Source organism: Elephas maximus, chromosome 21 (genome assembly GCF_024166365.1).
Source record: "Elephas maximus indicus isolate mEleMax1 chromosome 21, mEleMax1 primary haplotype, whole genome shotgun sequence".
NCBI lineage: Eukaryota > Metazoa > Chordata > Mammalia > Proboscidea > Elephantidae > Elephas > Elephas maximus.
In genome coordinates, this window is record NC_064839.1 from 23,867,557 (window position 1) to 23,885,867 (window position 18,311).

The window sequence follows — 18,311 nt, forward strand, 5'->3', positions numbered from 1 at the left end:
TATCCTCCATGGGTGACCCTGCTGGTATCTGAATACTGGTGGCAGAGCTTCCAGCATCACAGCAACAGGCAAGCCCCCACAGTATGACAAACTGACATACAGTTGGGGGTCAGTGACATTATCATTATTATTATTTTAAAATAAATCCTGTACTTACTGTCACACTTAGCCAGTAGTTCCTAAACCTTGCCCTAGAACCAGAACCCAATTGGATGCATCATGCCCAATTGGTAGGCCTGCAGTGGGACCCAGACAGCTGTCCTTTTTTAATTGTTTTTCATTTTAGAAATTGAGTTATAATTTATGATAGTAAAAGACAGAGGTCTTAAGTGTATAGTTTCATTAGTTTTGACAAATGTATAAACTACTCGTCTATCAACATGAGAGAGCATTTCATCACCCCAGAAAGTTCCCTCATGCCCAGCAGTGTGCTGGTAAAAGTTTAATAACTGGCTCCTTGAGGGAGAAAAAAAGCTCTGATTTATAGCATTTGCTGATCTCTCTGGTGCAAATATTCCCATTTGGCCAATTTCAAGCTATCAACCTGATGTCACTGAAAGCAGCGTTGGAAAGAGGCTCACAATCAACTCCTGAACCGATATAAGACGGCATCGGCACACCACTGCCAGACCCCCTCCCAAACTCTCTCTGCCACCCCCATCCCCAGGCAACCGCTGATCTGCTTTCTGTCACCATAGATTAGTTTTGCTTGTTCTTGAGTTTCATATTAATGCAATCATATAATATGTACTCCTTTGTGTCTGGTCCTTTTGTTCAGCATGGTTTTGAGATTCATTCATGCTGTTGCACGTATCAGTAGTTCATTCCTTTTTGTTGCTGAGTAGTGCTTCATTGTATGGGTATACCAGTTACCAGTATCAGCTGCTGTTGAGTTGAATCTGATTCGTGGTGATCCCATGTGTAATGGAACAAAACACTGCCTGGTCCTGCACCATCTTCATGATTGTTGGCATATCTGAGTCCATTGTTGTGGCCACTGAGTTAATCCCTCTCATCAAGGATCTCCCTCACCCTTGTTGGCTCTCTACTTTGCCAAACGTGTTGTCCCTCTCCACTGATCTGTCCCTCTCAGTGACGTGTCCAAAGCAAGCAAGTTGAAGTCTCAGACAAAATTCTGTAATCCATAGGGTTTTCATTGGCTAATTTTCTGAATAGATTACCAGGCCTTTCTTTCTAGTCTCTTTTAGTCTCAAAGCTTTTCTGAAACCTGTCCACCACGGGCAACCCTGCTGGTATTTGAAATACTAGTGGCATAGCTTCCAGTTTCATAGCAACACTCAAGCCACAGCAGTACCACAAACTGACAGACGGGTGGTAGTTAATCAATAAAATAAAATAAATCTGTTGCCATTGAGCTGATTTTAACTCATAGCAGCAATAGAGGCTGTCATATGTGTGTATTTTTCAAATCCCACCTATCCTCCATCCTGAGCTCAAATTCCACCCCTTCCATCAATTTTTCTGACTCCTCCTCTCTGCCTCTCTCACAGGTCCCCCAGGAACCTATGAGACATTTGGGTTGTCTTTTATTTTTGTACTGTCTTATCATCCCCATTATATTTGTAAAGTCACTAAGGACAAGGTTGTGATTGTTTATCATCCTAGTCCTGGCACATTTGTTGACTTGAATTTTTTTTTCTTTTTAAAACCATTGCTGGAAATTTATTCTAAAGACATAGCTTTTTTTTTTTTTCTAAAACTAATAATGTTGTAATTCAACGTCAAAAGATTTTACAAAACAATTTTGTTGTTAGTATTTATATAATTTGAGAAATACTACATTTAAGTAATTTACAACTATATCACATATTATTCTATGATTAAAATTGATAATAGACATTACTAAGGATTCTTTATGGTCTAGTATGGGAGGAGGTCCATGTGGGGGGTGTTACCATGAGTTACTGCACTGGGTGACATCAACCTGAGTGACGCCACTGGGTGGTCAGAGGAGCCCACCCTGCTAGCTTTCCCCACCCCTTCTTTGCAGCCTTCCCTGCCCTGCAGACCACACTTGGTTACCTCTTGGCTCTCAGAAAAGCGACTGGGCTGAGCACAAGGAGAGGATTGGTGAGCAGAAGGGAGGGCCAGCAGCTCCATCTGTCAGTGGGGCTGGCCTGTCTCACCCAGTGTTATCATCCTGGCCTCACGATGGTCATGAAGTGACCTTCTGTGGCCAGAGGCTGTGTGCTCCCTCTCACCCTCTCAGCTTGCTTTAACACCAGCCTACATTTATTACACCCTTACTGGATGCCAGGCATGTTGCTGAGGGCTTTCTGGGTTTTAATTTCTTCAGTCCTTACAACAACTCTTAGGAGTGGCTGTTATTATGTTCCCCATTTTACGGATGAGGAAATGGAGGCTCAGAGATGGGGAGTGGCTCGGCCAGTGTTGACTTGAATTTAATGTTTTTCTAAATGTGCTATAGACACAATCATAGAAGTGCTTTAAAAGAAGCTCTCTCCTCATGAGATAACTTGAGGGAATCACAGAAATTGGATAACCTTTTCCCCAGCTATTGAGTGGAAACCAATGAGATGTCCTGAGGGGTCCTAATGTTTGTCATACACCTTGAATTTTACTTGGATCCACAATCAATGCCCATGGAAGCAGCAGTCAAGAAATGAAACAACATATTGCATTGGGCAAATCTGCTGCAAAAGACCTCTTTAAAGTGTTAAAAAGCAAAGACATCACTTTGAGGACTACAGTGCACCTGACCCAAGCCATGGTATTTTCAGTCACCTCACATGCATGTGAAAGCTAGCCAATGAGTAAGGAAGACTGAGGAATTGATGCATTTGAATTATGGTGTTGGTGAAGAATACTGAATATACCATGCACTGCCAGAAAAACAGGTCTGGCCAGAAAAATGAACAAGTCTGTCTTGGAAGAAGTACAGCCAGAACGTTCCTTGGAAGTGCAGATGGCGAGACTTTGTCTCACTACTTTGGACATGTTATCAGGAAGGACCAGTCTCCGGAGAAGGGCATCATGCTTGGTAAGGTAGAGGGTGAGCAAAAAAGAGTAAGGTCCTAGACGAGATGGATTGACACAGTGGCTGCAACAACGGGCTCAAACATAGCAAAGGTTATGAGGATGGCGCAAGACTGGGCAGTTTCCTTCTGTTGTACATAGGGTGGCTATGATTTGACTTGACGGCAATTAACAACCTTTGCTACTACAGGCCAGACGAAACCATGTTATGTGGTGTCTTAGTCATCTAGTGCTGCTGTAACAGAAATACCACAAGTGGATGGCTTTAACAAAGAGAAGTTTATTCTCTCACAGTCCAGTAGGCTGAAAGTCCGAATTTAGGGCGCCGGCTCCAGGGGAAGGCTTTTTCCCCTCTGTCGGTTCTGGAGGAAGGTCCTTGTCATCAGTCTTCCCTTGGTTTGGGAGCATCTCAGCACAGGAACCTCAGATCCAAAGGACGTGCTCTGCTGTTGGCATTGCTTTCTTGGTGGTATGAGGTCCCCTGCTCTTTGCTTGCTTCCCTTTCCTTTTATCTCTTGTAAGATAAATGGTGGTACAGGCCACACTCCAGGAAAACTCTCTTTACATTGGATCAGGCATGTGACCTTAGTAAGGGTGTTACAATTCCACCCTAATCCTCTTTAATATAAAATTACAATCATAAAATGGAAGACAACCACACAATACTGGGAATCATGGCCCAGCCAAATTGATACACACCTTTTTGGGGGGACATAATTCAATCCATGACATGTGGCATACTTAATTTCCCAGTGAAGCTGTTATCTCCTGCCTAGCTGTCCCCTCTAAGGCCTCTGCTTGTTTCATCTGGTCTTATCCCATAGGTCAACTTCTAATGAGTAGCAAGACCAGATCATAATCAGTTTTTCTCTTCCATCTTGAGGTATAAAAAGGACCAGCTACATGATTTGTGGGACCCAGTACAAAACGAAAATCTGGGGCTCTTGTTCCAGTTTATTAAAAATTTCAAGACAGCGATGGCAGAGCACTAAACCAAGTATGGGGCCCTGTATAACTAACTGCACAGGCCCGATCCGTGAAGCCAACCACGATGAAAAGGGACAGAGCGAGCCCTCCTCAGCAGACAAAAACCAACCTAGAAAGCTGAGCTTGAGGGCAATTTATCTCCAAGGCTCTCTCCATTGTTCTCAGTATAAAGACAGCTAAGAAATCACCTCATGTTGTTTATATTAAGGCCGCTAGGCTCCTCCTGCTACCCTTCTGTCCTTACCAAACCAAGCCTTGGCTCCCTGACACACCTGGAAAAACAAATGTCCCAACAGGGCTGGAACAAGGATGGGGGCAGTGCAACGTCAGTTTTGCTTTTCAATACATTTTCTCCTCCGGACGGGAAGGAGGGAGGGAGGGAGGGAGTGCCTATGACAGAGAGGCCTTTGTGGTCACATTTTAGGAAACCTCCCTTGCCTCAGTCCCAACTGAAAGGAACCATGTGTGCATATCCTTTTCGAGCGTCTCCCAGTGTAAGCTGGACTGTGGCCTGCTTGCCATTCATAATAAGGATGATATTCCACACTTGAGGGTGTAACGTTCAAGACCAAGAGGCCATAAATTGGTAACAGCCGTTTGGATGTCCTCACCCTCTCGGCCACGAGCCCAGACCACTATGTCTGCGCAACTTCTTCCTTGCCCTTCTAATGCACATCCCGGGCGCACTCCAGGCTGGGCTCGCCGATAGGAGCCACCCAGCCATAGGAGCCACCCAGCCGTTCTTCGAGCTGACTGGCTGTGGAACCGCAGGTCCTCGGGCCCCTGGGAGAACGAAAAGGGGACGCTGGCCTTGGTACCCGGGGTTAAAAAGGGCGGGGGTGCTGCTTTGTGAGGAAACAATCTGCCGAGACTGTGAGGCTGGGGGCCGGGTGGGATGGCTTTCCCTAAGGCGCCCCAGGCAACCTGAGCTACGAAGCTCTCTGGTCGACGCAGGGCCGAACTGCCCCGCACGCCGTCCAACGCACCCAAACATGGCCGCCGAACCCCGGCTCCCGGGCCACGGCCGCGGCTCGGGCTGACGCAACGGCGACGGGTTGCATCAGCCCACGCCCACGTCCTCAGCCCGCCCCAATCCGCGCGCCGATTGGGCCACGTTGGGGCCGTGGCCTCCACCGCAGCCAATGGGCTGCAGCCACAGTGCGTTCTGTCGCAGGGCCCGGACGCGGCGTGCCTATAAAAGGTGCCCGAGGCGGGGCCGCGCGTCCGGGAGACGTGAACCGTCGTCGTTGGGGCCTGGGGGGGTGCGGCGCCGTGTGCCTGGCTTCTCGGAGCGTAGCGGAGCCCACAGCGCAGCCGACATGGAGCCAGATGCCCAGCCTGAACTGGAGCCCCTCACGCTCCTGGTGAAGAGCCCCAACCAGCGCCACCGCGACCTGGAGCTGAGCTGCGAACGCAGCTGGACCGTGGGTCACCTCAAGGCCCACCTGAGCCGTGTCTACCCCGAGCGCCCGGTGAGAGGAGCCCCCAAGCCCTCCTCCCAGGGATGCCCTGTCCGCCTCCGCTTTCCAGTAGCCTCCTCCTTAGTTGTCCTTCCTCCGGCGGCAGTTAAGGCCGCCGGGTCGCCTCCCCAAGGCTGTGGCTTCCCCCCCTTCCCTGCCCGCCGGTACCGTAGGCGCCCGTCTCTTTGCCCGGTGGCTGTCGCCTCCTCTCTCTGGCCGCCATCACCCTGCCTTCCTGACGGGCTGCCGTCTCCTGTCATCTCGCCTCCCCACCTCCCCACTTCCCCAAGCCCCCAGACGCTGTCACAGCCCTGCCCCACCTCCCAGGTCCCTTCCTCTTCGCCCCAGATCAAGGTCCCACCCTTAGCCAAGCCACTGAAACAGCATTTTGACCTTGAGTGAGTCATTTCACCCTCCAGGCCTTAGTTTCCCCAGACGTCTGGGCTACTAGGTGTCCTTATAGGATTGCATCCAATGGATGGAAACAAGAAAATAAAAAATGCCGTGAAATGAATTGTATGAATGTATCGGCTCAGTGCGGAGAGGAGGGTGCAGGTGCCACCCCGCGCCAGTAGCTAGAGCACCAGGCACAGCGTCCTTAAGGTCCCACACCCAAGAGGAAGACGTGGCTCTTCCCCTCCCGGTGCACTTTCCGCCATCGGCCCCTCCCTGTCGCGCTGGACTCTGCAGCCTTTGCTGGGTCCGAGGGAGGAGCCGGGTGCACTTTATGGTCAAGAGTGACTTCGTGGGGAAGCAGGCAGAAGGAGCTTCCTTGAGTCTGGGTTTTACGACTTTGGCCCCTCACTTACGGAGACTTCCTTGCTTTGTTTTGGTTGGCACATCTGTCAACATCACCCTTAGCGCCTCCTTTCCCACCACGTGATGGAGATTGTGCTCTGGACTCTCTTGTATTTACTTTCTCCTCGGATATTAGGTAAATGTCAGCAATGTTCTGTGCTGCCCACGTTTGTAATTCTGGATTAAACAGGAAAGGGCACCGGGGCAGGAAAAAATTGTGAAATTGCTAATCCTTCCCTAGAGGGTTCTGGTATGTGTAGCTCCTGTGTTAGGTTGTTTTTGTCGTTAGGAGTGTAGAAGTGGATTTTCTTTCTGAGTTGTTATTTTGAAATTCGCTCATTTATTTAAGTTTCTATCTCAGCGCCGTTTAGAATTCACCTTGGCATTCTTTGCGGTTTTATGGTAGCTGCTCCCAAGAAGCTAAGTGGCTGTTTGGCTGTGAGAATGGCAAGTAGGTACACAAACTGGGAAGCAGGTGTAGTTTCTAGTTGCATCATAGGGTAAAAGGCAGTGTTGTGGAGAAGCATTTTCCTTGAGGACTTGCCCTGGTTAGGAACATCGCTCTTAATAGGTGTGTTTGAAGACCCAGAGTTCTAAATAAAACATCCTCTCAGCTATACAAAGTTACATCTAAAAGTTAGGATGCCTGGAGGACGTTCTTCATTTTTTTTTAGGCGGGGGGAGTATAAAATGGTATAAAGTGAGAAGCTTTATTTTGTAACAGTTGTTTGTTTAAGATAATGTATTTTTTTTCAGATGGCGTCTTCTGGGTAAAGGCATAGAATGTCAAGTCAGGCCTTTAAAAGAGAAAACAATTCAGATCCACAGGCAGCTGTTACTACAGGGCGCTAGTTTTCAAACACAGTTCTAGTGGCAGAAATCTTCAGTATAATGCAGGGTCCCACATATATCGTAGTATTTTACAAATTCATATATATGGCATTTACTTATAAAGTCAGCCAGTGAGAACAGTGGTGATCGCTGCACCCAATAGAGTTCTGCATTTTGTTGTAGTTCCACAACGTCCAAAATCCTGATTTATGCAGATAAGCACACATAGTTTTTGTTATTTTCTTTCGTTGGTTTTAAACAGCGTGCTTTATAATCTCGGGCTTGTTAGCAGGAACAGCTTTGTTCCAAGTTTTGCGTCACTGGCTATTCTGACAAGAGTAGGTTGACAAGTTGGTGAGTTCCAGTGTACTCTGGTATATATCATTGGGGCCATTGTTTTTAAAAGTAAGGTTTTAAAAGAAGTGCAAAATACATTAAAAATCTATTTTAAAAGTCAGTTTTGTATAAAAGTGTGTTAGAGTCGTTACGGTTTTAAAATCCCTGGTATGGAGGAGAAGAGGGATTGGGATCTTGACCTTGGACAAGTCAATTTCTCAGAGTTTCTCCCGTGAAGGTAGGGATACTGACTCCCACAAAGTTGTGTGGACCGTTTCCCACTCACCATCTCCTCTATAACTGCATATGTATGTGAGGAAAAGCCTTTGAGGACTTCAGTTTAGAATTGCTGCATGTTATTGATCAGTTTAAAGTTAAGCACTTTCTAAATAAAAAGTTCTGTGTATGAGGCCTTTGAAAAAGTGTTTTCCTATAGGGGAAAGCACATATATTCTGATGATTTGTGTGAAACAGTCCTTTATGTGTTTGGGAACTTGTTGGGGCCGAATGCTGCTGACCTGTGTGACTCTTTCTTTTCCATGATAAGCGTCCGGAGGACCAGAGGTTAATTTATTCTGGGAAGCTGTTGTTGGATCACCAGTGTCTCAGGGACTTGCTTCCAAAGGTACATCGCTTACACATGAACTTTTGAATGTCTTAAGCACTTACCAGATTGAATTCGGGTTCTAAAGTGCCTCCTTAATACTTTTAGCAGGAAAAACGGCATGTTTTGCATCTGGTGTGCAACGTGAAGACGCCTTCAAAAACACCAGAAACCAGTGCAAAGGTATGTCTGGTTTTTCATGACGGGAACAATCTTGTCATTCAGGCTCTCAAGGGAGGAATAAAGAAGGTAGGATAAAATTCTTTACGAGAGATTTTATTGTATTTTTACCAGGTGACATTTTTTTTCTTCCTCAGTGAGTATCAGGAATTAGGAAATCTGTTATCAGCGCCAGTGAGAGTTTCCTGTAATATAGCAGACTATTCCATTAGGATTGTAGTGGAAAAGCAGAGTTACACATCACACTGTCTCCTGGGGTGTGATTTGCCCAACAACTATGTACCAGAATCACCCAACGAGCAGGGCGCACAACGACGACACTCATTTATGATTGACAGTCAATCATTTATTTTTTTGTTTCACAAGGATTATTTGCGTATGTATAGTATTAATGTTTAGACATGGTGACATTCTCTAAGTTTGCGTTGCCATTGCATTTCCTAAAACATCTGAATGTAGCATAGGAAATTCTCTTTCCTTTAGGTTGCTGGTTGAGTCAAATTAGTAAATTTAGCATCTGTAAGACAGATAGAGCATTATCTAAGCTTTCTCACCAATGATAACTTCGTTGGAAGACTTTAATGAAACTATAGGGTAGTTACTCTAAGGAAAAATAAAGATTTTTTTTAAGTATCCATATATTGAAAATTGGGTTGAACAAATTTCAGGACATTTTCTTACATACCATTGCACCTATTTAATTTTGTCAGGTTCAGAGGTTTGGGTGGGGGTCCTAAGCCATTCACAGCAAAATCAGCCTTTTAGCTTGATTTCACACAGTTGCATCAGATCCTTTGTTCTGATGTTCGCATTATCCTTATTTAGGTTGCTGAATCCACAGAGCAGCCCACTGGTCTTAATCAGGGACAGTACCCTGGGGATTCCTCAAGTGATGGTTTAAGACAAAGGGAGGCTCTTCGAAACCTTTCTCCCTCTGGATGGGAGAACATGTCTAGGTGAGTGAGTATTATAAAGGACTAATTTATACAACAGGAGCGTGTAACGTTAGCAAGAATTTAAGAATAACATGTTTTTATACACACAGAGTCACAAAACATTGAAACACACAAAACTTTATAAAGGGGTTCATGTATGTATTTAATTTTTCTTTATGCACAGCCTTTTCAGAACATGTAAAAAAGTCAGAGGCTGAGTATGGAAAATGTAGGCATCTGTCCCTCCGACCTGGGTGTGTTTACATTGTGCTGACCCCTCAATTGCCCCGAAGAAGATTGGGAATTCCTGCCTAATTCCCGCCGCTGCAGGGAAAAAGCAATTGGTCATTGGCATCTTGCTGCTGCTTTGCTGGTTGGCTTTGTGCTTTGTTTATTGTAACAATGGGTGACAAAAGGTGAAGAGACTTTAAGGAGTGCTCTGCCAAGCACTGTGTTGGCGATACAAGGAAAAAAGGCCATTTCTTTAGAGCAAAAGCCAGAAGTGACTAAATGTCCTGACACTGGGGTTTTCTAGCCCTTGGAGGAACACCTGATTATGGAAGTTCCTACAGAAAAAAATAATCTGTTAACTGAGTTGAAATTCTGAAACTTTCCTACTCACCTCCCCCTAGTAGTTTTCTACTAGTTTTTAATACTTGTGTTTTGATAAAGCCAGATGTTTGAGGCATTTTCTTTTTCTTAATGAAAATAAAAAGAAAACTCGAACATCTGGCTTTATCAAAACATGAATATTAAAAACACAGAAGCAGAGGGAACTGTATAACATCAACATACCCAGGCCCAATAAACGATCAAAGCTTCATCATACTTGCTTCCTCTAGTACCTGCTTCCCTGTTTGTGTAAGTGTTTAGAAGTCAGTCCCAGCTATCATGTTGTCTCATGTTTTAATATAAAAAAAAAAATACAGCTGTAAAAACACTTTAGTTATTTCGCATATCTATAATGCCATCATCAGATATAACTAAATTAATGAAAGCTCTTTGTTATCATCCCATCTTCATGCACTGTAGCTTTTGTAAATGATCAAAAATAGTATCAGACCAAGACCTATTGTATTAGAGGACTATTTCAGAAACACTCAGGGTATGGGATCTGGTTAATAGACTGTCAGCATACAAATTGGATAATTGGATATTCTGGTTGTGTGACTTGAGAGTTGCGGCCCATGTCTTTGCGAAGTTCACCGTATTAAAACCAGGTGACTTCATTCAGCAGGTATTTATTGAACAGCCAGTACATAGAGCTTTCCTTAAAGATATATATTGGCCTGCACAGATGACCACATAACCAGCCCTGGATCTTCCCATAAGTCTACCATAATTTCAGTGCTGCGAAGTGCTGTCACAGGAGCTCTGTGTGAGAAGCACGGAGCCAAAGATGACCCCCCACCCCCCGGCCCATGGCAGTATAAGGCTGTGTTGCCTGAAAGAAGTGTGAGTTTGGCACCAAAGAAAACCAGGTCTCAAATCCAGCCCTGTCACTAACTAGCTTAGTGACCTTGTGCCAATCTCTTGTCTTCCCTAAGCTCTACTCGGGCTCCCCCTCGGTATAGTGGGGGTGAGATGACCCTCCCCACAGGGTCATTTGGGGTCGAGTGAGAATAGATTGAAGGTGCCTGGCCCAGCAGCCTGTACAGGACACCAGGTGGTCAACAGCACACACAAGTGATGCCACATGCACACATAACTGGCTCCAATAATGAGATCCAGGACCAGAGAAGAGGCAGAGATCTGTCAGGAGAGGCTTTGTGAGAAGGGGCTTTAGAGCTGCCTTCTAAAGGATCAGCAGTGTATTTGGCCTGCAGTGAGACTAAGCAAGGCAAAACGTGAGGCGGGGATCCGCTTAACCTGAAAAGGTCCAGCTTACTTCATCTATATGCAAAACAAGCACCAGTCGCTGTAGTCACTGGGATGATGAGAACCCAGTGCTGGACAAGAGGCTCTTGTCTTCCTGTGGGCTCTGCACTGCGGTTGGAGGGCTTCACCAGCCGTCGCCTTCTGTGCCTGCATTACACAGGTGCACCATACCGCCGTGTACCGTAAAGCTCTCCTGAAGCCCATCCTTCCATCTTAAGAGTGGACGTCCATTTGACATTTCTTGTCTCTTTGACTCCAATCCCTGCTTGTAATTTAAACTTAGTTTTCTTTTATTCTACTAAACCAACTTGAAATGATTTTTTTTTTTTTTTAATCTTTTATAGACCTGAAGCTGCCCAGCAGACGTTCCAAGGCCTGGGGCCTGGTTTCACGGGCTACACAACTTATGGGTGGCTGCAGCTGTCCTGGTTCCAGCAGATATACGCCCGGCAGTACTACATGCAGTAGTGAGTGTGGGTGTGGCCAGGGCTCCTGGGAATGAGGGCAGTCCCACCCATGTCACCTATACAGTGGAGAGTGGAGGATGAGTGTATTTTCATCAATTTCTACAGAGCCCTGCTCTCTCCGGTTCTGTGGCTGGAAGAGAGTATAAGTGACAAGCGCTACCTCATTTGTGAATTGATTTTTGTCTGGCACAGAGTCTGATGAATTTATTTAGAATATATTACCTTTCTTTTTTCAATTTTTAAGGTTTTTTTTTTTGCATTTGTAAAAATTTTAATTTGCTCCTGCACCATACTTTTATAGTGACAGTGAAGTTTAATTCTGGAGGAAATTTATTGTGTGGCCTCTCTCAGGGACAGACAAGGCATTTATGGATATGACCTTCAGCAATGAAGTTATTCACTACGTTAAAGAAGAACCAAGTCTGCACGTACCTATTTCTGATTGTTAACAGTAAAGACCCCTGCTAGGTAAGGTTAGGTGAGCCACTGTCTTCACAGTGCTTTGCTCCCAACAGTTCCTGTCTCTGTCTTTTTTATCTTAGTTTAGCAGCCACTGCTGCCTCGGGGGCTTTTGTCCCACCACCAAGTGCACAAGAGATACCTGTGGTCACAGCACCGGCTCCAGCCCCAATTCACAACCAGTTTCCAGCTGAAAACCAGCCAGCCAACCAGAATGCTGCTCCTCAAGTGGTGGTCAATCCTGCAGCCAATCAGAATTTGCGGATGAATGCACAAGGTGGCCCAATCGTAGAGGAAGATGACGAGATAAACCGAGATTGGTTGGACTGGACCTATTCTGCAGCTACGTTCTCCGTTTTCCTCAGTATCCTCTACTTCTACTCCTCCCTGAGCAGATTCCTCATGGTCATGGGGGCCACCGTTGTTATGTACCTGTAAGCGGATGATTTCTCTCCCCGATACCACAGTTACACTGTATGGTCACTCAGACCTAGTACGCATTCAGCTCCTCTTTGAGCAAACTTGGTCATTATGTAAGAGGCATGATTAAAAAGTATGTCAATCTGGTACTTCCATTACAAAGAATTCAGGGCTTGATTGTGTATTCAAGAATGCCTAATCGTGTTAATACAAGAAGAACATTCTCTTTCCCTCTGGTGAGGTACCTTCCAAGCTCACGCACTGCGATAATGTGGCCATACTGAGGCACGGAAAGGAAAATTGTTTTTGTTTTGAATAAGAATATGTTTGTCTTTATCAGGCTACAGCTGCCTTCCAGGATAAAGGTCAGGCACTGACTTGTTGGCAGCCCTGAAGAGCTAGGGAACCTTTATAGACCTGAGGCTTTGCTTAGCGCAGTGGTTCTCAACCAGGGTGATTTCGGCTCCCCTTACACCACCAGAACATTTGGCGATGTCTGGAGACGTGTTTTGGTTGTCACAACTGAAAGGGTGCTACTGGCATCTAGTGGGTAGAGGCAAGAGATGCTGCCATACCTGCAGCACCCAGGACAGCCTCCACAGTAATCGTCCGGCCCAAAATGTCAGTACTGCTAAGGCTGAAAAGCCTGGAGTGCTTAGAGTGATGGGTCCTTGTTTGTAATTGAAACTGAGAGTTTTCCTTTATAGTAACTAGTTTTTATTTTAGCTTTTTAAAATCCTTAAAAAAAATTTTTTTTAGAATAATGTAAGACTCATATATCCAGAATTGATCGATGTTAGTATCTTGTCATTTGCTTCAAGACTTGGATTTAATTGGATTTTTCAAAGAAAACTTAGTTCATTCCATCATCTCTAGAGTCGTATGTTTAGATGACCAAATTTAGATCTTTATGTGTTGTGAAATACTATAATTACAGTTTTGTGTGTGTGTTTTTTCCCCCCGTTAAGGTTTTCAAGTGAAGGTTTAGTTTAGATAAGCAAGTATTTGTCAAGCACCTACTCTGTGCCAGGTGCCTCTTAAGTTGCTGGGTTTATACAGCATGGTCCCTGACTTCAGGGACCTTATAGGCCTGTGAGAGAGTCTGGGAGACAGTGCGATAGAGTAGCGCCGCAGATGGGTCTTGCTGTGAGCCTCTAATCGGGCTGCTGCTGTGACCAGAGGGAAGGGAGAGGCACCTGATTTAATTGAGAAGGATGCTTAAATTCTTGAGTCTCACTGTGCTGTTAGCTAAGATGGACTTTTATGTGCTTCCTTTGAAGGCATCACGTTGGGTGGTTTCCATTCAGACAGAGACCGGTCGAGAACTTCCCAGATGATGGTCCTCCTTTCGAAGCTGTAAATCAGGACCCCAACAATAACTTGCAGGTATGACACCTCGATGGAGCCCAGGCGAGCCTGACATGAACCTCAGACTCCCGAATCCTTAACCTTTAGGTTTCCAGCCACTTGGTTTACCATTTTATTAGGCTAAATATCTCTCTTTTTTTTTTTTTTTTAATTCTTATAGCAGCAGATATTTGAAGAACGTTGAATGTGCCATAAAATCCATCATGTATTTTTGTCGTGTGGCAGTTCGCATTTTGGCACATGTAGATGTTTTTTAAAACCCGCTATTTTGAGTGCTAAATGGTCCGGGACTACAACGCGTTCTACCATAGAAACTACTAATGGGTCGTTTTCTACCCGAGGATTACAAGGAGAAGCATGTCGCATTTACAGAATAGACTTCCTGGAAAATAATAGGCAGATATTGAATTTCTATAAGGCAGGTTAATGCATGATCCTGAAGGAAATTCTTGTATAATATAAATTGTCACTTGTTTTTAGAATCCTGGGTTTCCCTTTGTGGGGTTCTTAACTCAGAACAGTGCCAAAACTAGAGGAATACCCGTAAGTCATGAGCGGTTAACTTACCAGTTTAATAACAGTTGAAGATCTAGTTACTTGGTCTTCTTTATTACTTGCTGCTAGCAATGTTCAAAACTATGGAACTGTCACTAGCACAGAGGTGCTGTGGAGGCCTGGGGAAGAGCCCGCCCAGCCTAGGACATCGCTCCCTGGGGTCCTACCTGCCTGGCTGCTTTGCATATGAGGCCGGGGCCAAGAATTTACTTTGCCCTCTCCTAATAAATTATTTGTGCTCATCACAACCTTACTCGTTTGTGTTTCATTAACTGTAGGAAGGTGGCTCTGATCCTGAAACAGAAGACCCCAACCACCTCCCTCCAGACAGGGATGTACTCGAAGAGCAGACCAGTCCCTCGTTCATGAGCACAGCATGGCTCGTCTTCAAGACTTTCTTTGCCTCTCTTCTTCCAGAAGGTCCTCCAGCCATAGCAAACTGATGGTGTTTGCTCTCCCTGGTTGCTTAGTGGCTTCGACAGGAATGGACTGGATCTTCTGACTCCAGTTTGATTCCTCACCTGGACATGACAATGACACAAAATTGTTAAAAAATGAACCAACAAGGATGATATGCTTTTGTGATGGAGCAAAAGCAGAAAGTACGACATGAAGCCATGATACAAATTGATGAGCAAACAAATGCACAAGGCTTTTCATGTCTTTCTTCTGAAGAGCTTTAATATATACTGTATGTAGTTAATAGGCACTGTAAGTAGAAGGCGTTAGTGTCGCATGTTAATGCCTGAGGAACTTCTCCAGATGTGTGTGTCTGCATGTGTGTTTGTACATAGATGTCATAGATGCAGAAATGGTTCTGCTGGTACGATTTGATTCCTGTTGGAATGTTGAAATTACACTAAGTGTACTACTTTATATAATCAAATGAAATTGCTAGACATGTTTTAGCAGGACTTTTCTAGGAAAGACTTATGTATAATTGCTTTTTAAAATGCAGTGCTTTACTTTAAACCCAGGGGAACTTGGCAGAGGTGAAAGCCTTCGCTGGGTTTTCTGTTCAATAAAGTTTTACTATGATTGACCCTGGTAGAGACTTCTGTACGCCTGTCATCTCAGCAATTTACTCTGTGTCCATTGTCACTGGTGGCTGAATTTCACATCTTTTTATAGAAGGACTGTTTGTACCATTGAAGAATGGTAAGGTAAGGCCTTGGAAGTTTTAATTTACTAAGAATATACCTGTGTTTGCCCCCATTACCTGATCTAAACGGTACTGGCTTATGCAGTAACCCATCAAAGTTCAGTTCTCTAAAGTCAGTGGCATTAAGTTCTTTCCACCTTGGCAATTCTGCAGCAGTTTCACCTGCTCAAATGTCATGCTTTTATAAGCTGAGCTTTTGTGATTTTAATCCTTTTTTTAAAGTATGAGTTTTGAGACTTGAGTCATAAAAGCAAAGCTCTGTGTGTTTTTCATATGTGTAATGTTAAGAGGTAGAATGCTAAAAGTCTGGTCAGTGTGGTTTTTGACAAAGTGACCCAGCTTTTTTTATCTTGGGTGTGACCATTTAAATTAATCATCCCTGGAAGCATTGTTTACATCACAAACATTCACTGAGCAATTCATTGCTAGATGCTGGGTGGATACCAAGGTGTTTTATGTATGGTTTTACTTGAAGAAGCCAGCTAAGATAATCATGTAAAGAGTTAAATGGCAAGAAATTTGAAATAATAGGCTGCCTTTGAGCAGGGGCACTATCCGAAGGCAGTAGCTGTTGACAAGTTGTGTAGGCAGTATTCGCTTGAAAGAAACGATGTCTTGAGTGTTTAGAGAGTCTTAGGGATGAGGAAGTGGGTCTGAAATGATGGGAAAAGTGATGAGATGGAGAGAAGGGATCTGGCAAGAGCAAAAGCAGAGATGGCCTTGCCCCAGCCTGCCAAAGGCTGGCTTCTTTGCATGCTTGGTAATTACGTCTTGGTGATTTATCAAAGTGATTACTAGAAGTCATATGAAGCCTTTTAAAAGTCTTGGGTAGAAAAGACTGTCATTTCTCAGAGGATAGGCATCACTATTTGGCGAGGAACCTGAAGCCCCAGCAGCTGGCAGCGTCAGTCTCCTGCTTCTAAATGAGCGGGGCCGCTCCTCCTGTGGTGTCAGGTTGTGGTGACTAAGCTCCACATTCCACGGGACCAAAATAGTCCAAGGAAGGTGCTCCTGAGGGAGGTTGACAAGGGTTCAGGTTGGCTCAAGCCCCTCTACAACAAACGGGAACCATCAGACTGCAGATGACTGCTGGCTGGTGGGGGGATGGGGCAGAAATATCAGAGTTCCCACCAGAGTTAGTAAATGTAGTGTAATAATGTACTTGTCACCATTATTAATGCTTAGGAAATTATTGGTTTGGGTCCTCAGTATTATGTAGCAATTAAACAGCTAAAAAAGTAAATAAACGAAAAACAAGAAAACCCAAATTTGAACCTGGGCCATAGCAGCTTCCTAAGTTTGCATTTACCAAGGTGTATGTTCTTGAGTGCTAGTTCTATGGAAGAAACACTCCAAAAAATGAGCTCCATGGTCAAGTAAATTTTAGAAACCTCAGACTTTGCCAAGTTTATGGGTTTTTCTTTACTGCATGACTTAACATGCTGATGCACCTAAAAAGAGCCATGTGGTCTGCAGCCTCTCTCGGGGAATGCTCCTAGGTCTGATCTTTGGGCTGTGTTTTGGGAAACACAGGTATAAGTTACATTTAATCAACACTTCATTTGACATCATCAAAAGTAGCAGACAGATACTTGGTTAGAAGTGGCATTTTAAGTAATCAGCAATGGAGGTAAATAATCTTTACATGGCCAGGAGGGAGCTGGAAGCCACATGTGTACTAGAGTGTGACCATCTGTCTGAGAAGTGCCATCTGAGGCTTAGAAATGCAGGTTTTATGTAACAATCACTTGATGATTTTCAAAGGCCTTGTCATATAAGCTAGGCGCGTGGGCTAGCTCTTCTTATTTTGTAGAGGCTCAGGGATAAGCTGACTTGTCCAAGGCCACGGACCTATAAGGAGCAGAGTTGAAACCAGAAACACTGCTCCTCAGTGGACTTTTTCCATTGCATTCATCCAGCAATGATTTTTGAGTACCCATCATGTGCCAGACATTGTGTTAGGGCCAGGGTATGTCATGGTGAGCAGGCTGGACCTTGTCCCTGCACTGCCCTTTTGGATTTTAGAGTCTGCTGGAGGTGAGAAAAACCAATCGTGGACAAGAGTGATGGCTCTCGGGGAGGAATGGAAGAAGCGCTACCTAAGCAGAGACTGCAGAGTGAGCAGGAGTCAGCTAGGTGAAAAGAAGATGAGAACATAGCCTTTGCAAAGGCCTGGAGCTGAGAGAGGCATGGCATGGGAGGACCTGAAGAGCATCCCACATAGAGTATAAAGGAGGCGTAAGAAGACTGAGTGTTTCGTTCTGTTGTGCATAGGGTCGCTATGAATCGGAACCAACTCGACGGCACCTAACAACAACAACAAACAACAAGACTGAGAAGATGGAGAAGGGTTGTATGTGTAGAAGACTGAGTAGATGGAGAAGGTTTGTGTGTGTGTGTGTGTGTGGTGTGTGCATGCAGACCCCTAGTCCCTCAGTCCTTGTACACAAAGTCATGATTAGATACTGGGCATGAGTTCAGGGGAGCTGGTGAAGTTCACCTAGGAGTCCTCCAGGTGCTTCCCTTCCCTGTCCTAACTGGGAGAAAACATCAGGCCAAGATGAAGAGGTTGTGGATGAGTCTACTTATTCCTTAAGGACAGGAAAAGGAGTTCACTGGAAGGGCTTTGGGTTGGGCACAGAAGGTGGTCATAGTAGCCTGCTTCAGTCAGCGAGGGCAGAGGCAGGAAAGCCTAAACTGGGGCAGTGACTCTCTGAAGAGGCATCAGATGGGAGGCAATAAGAGCAGGAACTGCACAACTAAAGCCCAGTGGGTTCAGGGGTTCCCAAGACCACCTTTGGGCTCAATGATTCACTAGATGGACTCACAGAACTCAGAGAGGCTGTTATACTC

General features: G+C 45.0%; 1 protein-coding gene across 2 annotated transcripts; it reads left to right on the forward strand.

Annotated features, from left to right (window-relative positions):
• The first annotated feature begins 5,233 nt into the window (after nt 1–5,233).
• On the forward strand, nt 5,234–15,338 carry HERPUD1 (homocysteine inducible ER protein with ubiquitin like domain 1). 2 transcript variants are annotated; one of them, XM_049864623.1, is made up of 8 exons: nt 5,234–5,477; nt 7,978–8,055; nt 8,143–8,217; nt 9,040–9,170; nt 11,372–11,494; nt 12,037–12,387; nt 13,654–13,759; nt 14,575–15,338. In XM_049864623.1, the coding sequence occupies exons 1-8, from the start codon at nt 5,325–5,327 to the stop codon at nt 14,737–14,739; spliced, it is 1,182 nt and encodes a 393-aa protein (XP_049720580.1). In that variant the 5' UTR covers nt 5,234–5,324; the 3' UTR covers nt 14,740–15,338. The 2 variants fall into 2 exon arrangements, with proteins under 2 accessions (XP_049720580.1, XP_049720581.1); XM_049864624.1 differs by lacking the exon at nt 14,575–15,338 and having other exon boundaries at nt 12,037–12,230; nt 13,654–13,733.
• The last annotated feature ends 2,973 nt before the right edge of the window (nt 15,339–18,311 follow it).

What these genes read in the sequence shown, in the direction of transcription:
- HERPUD1 (XM_049864623.1), top strand. Translation starts at nt 5,325, where the DNA reads ATGGAGCCAGATGCCCAGCCTGAACTGGAGCCCCTCACGCTCCTGGTG. An exon ending in GTGTCTACCCCGAGCGCCCG is followed by an intron (nt 5,478 to 7,977) that starts GTGAGAGGAGCC and finishes TTCCATGATAAG; the next exon opens with CGTCCGGAGGACCAGAGGTT. An exon ending in GGATGGGAGAACATGTCTAG is followed by an intron (nt 9,171 to 11,371) that starts GTGAGTGAGTAT and finishes AATCTTTTATAG; the next exon opens with ACCTGAAGCTGCCCAGCAGA.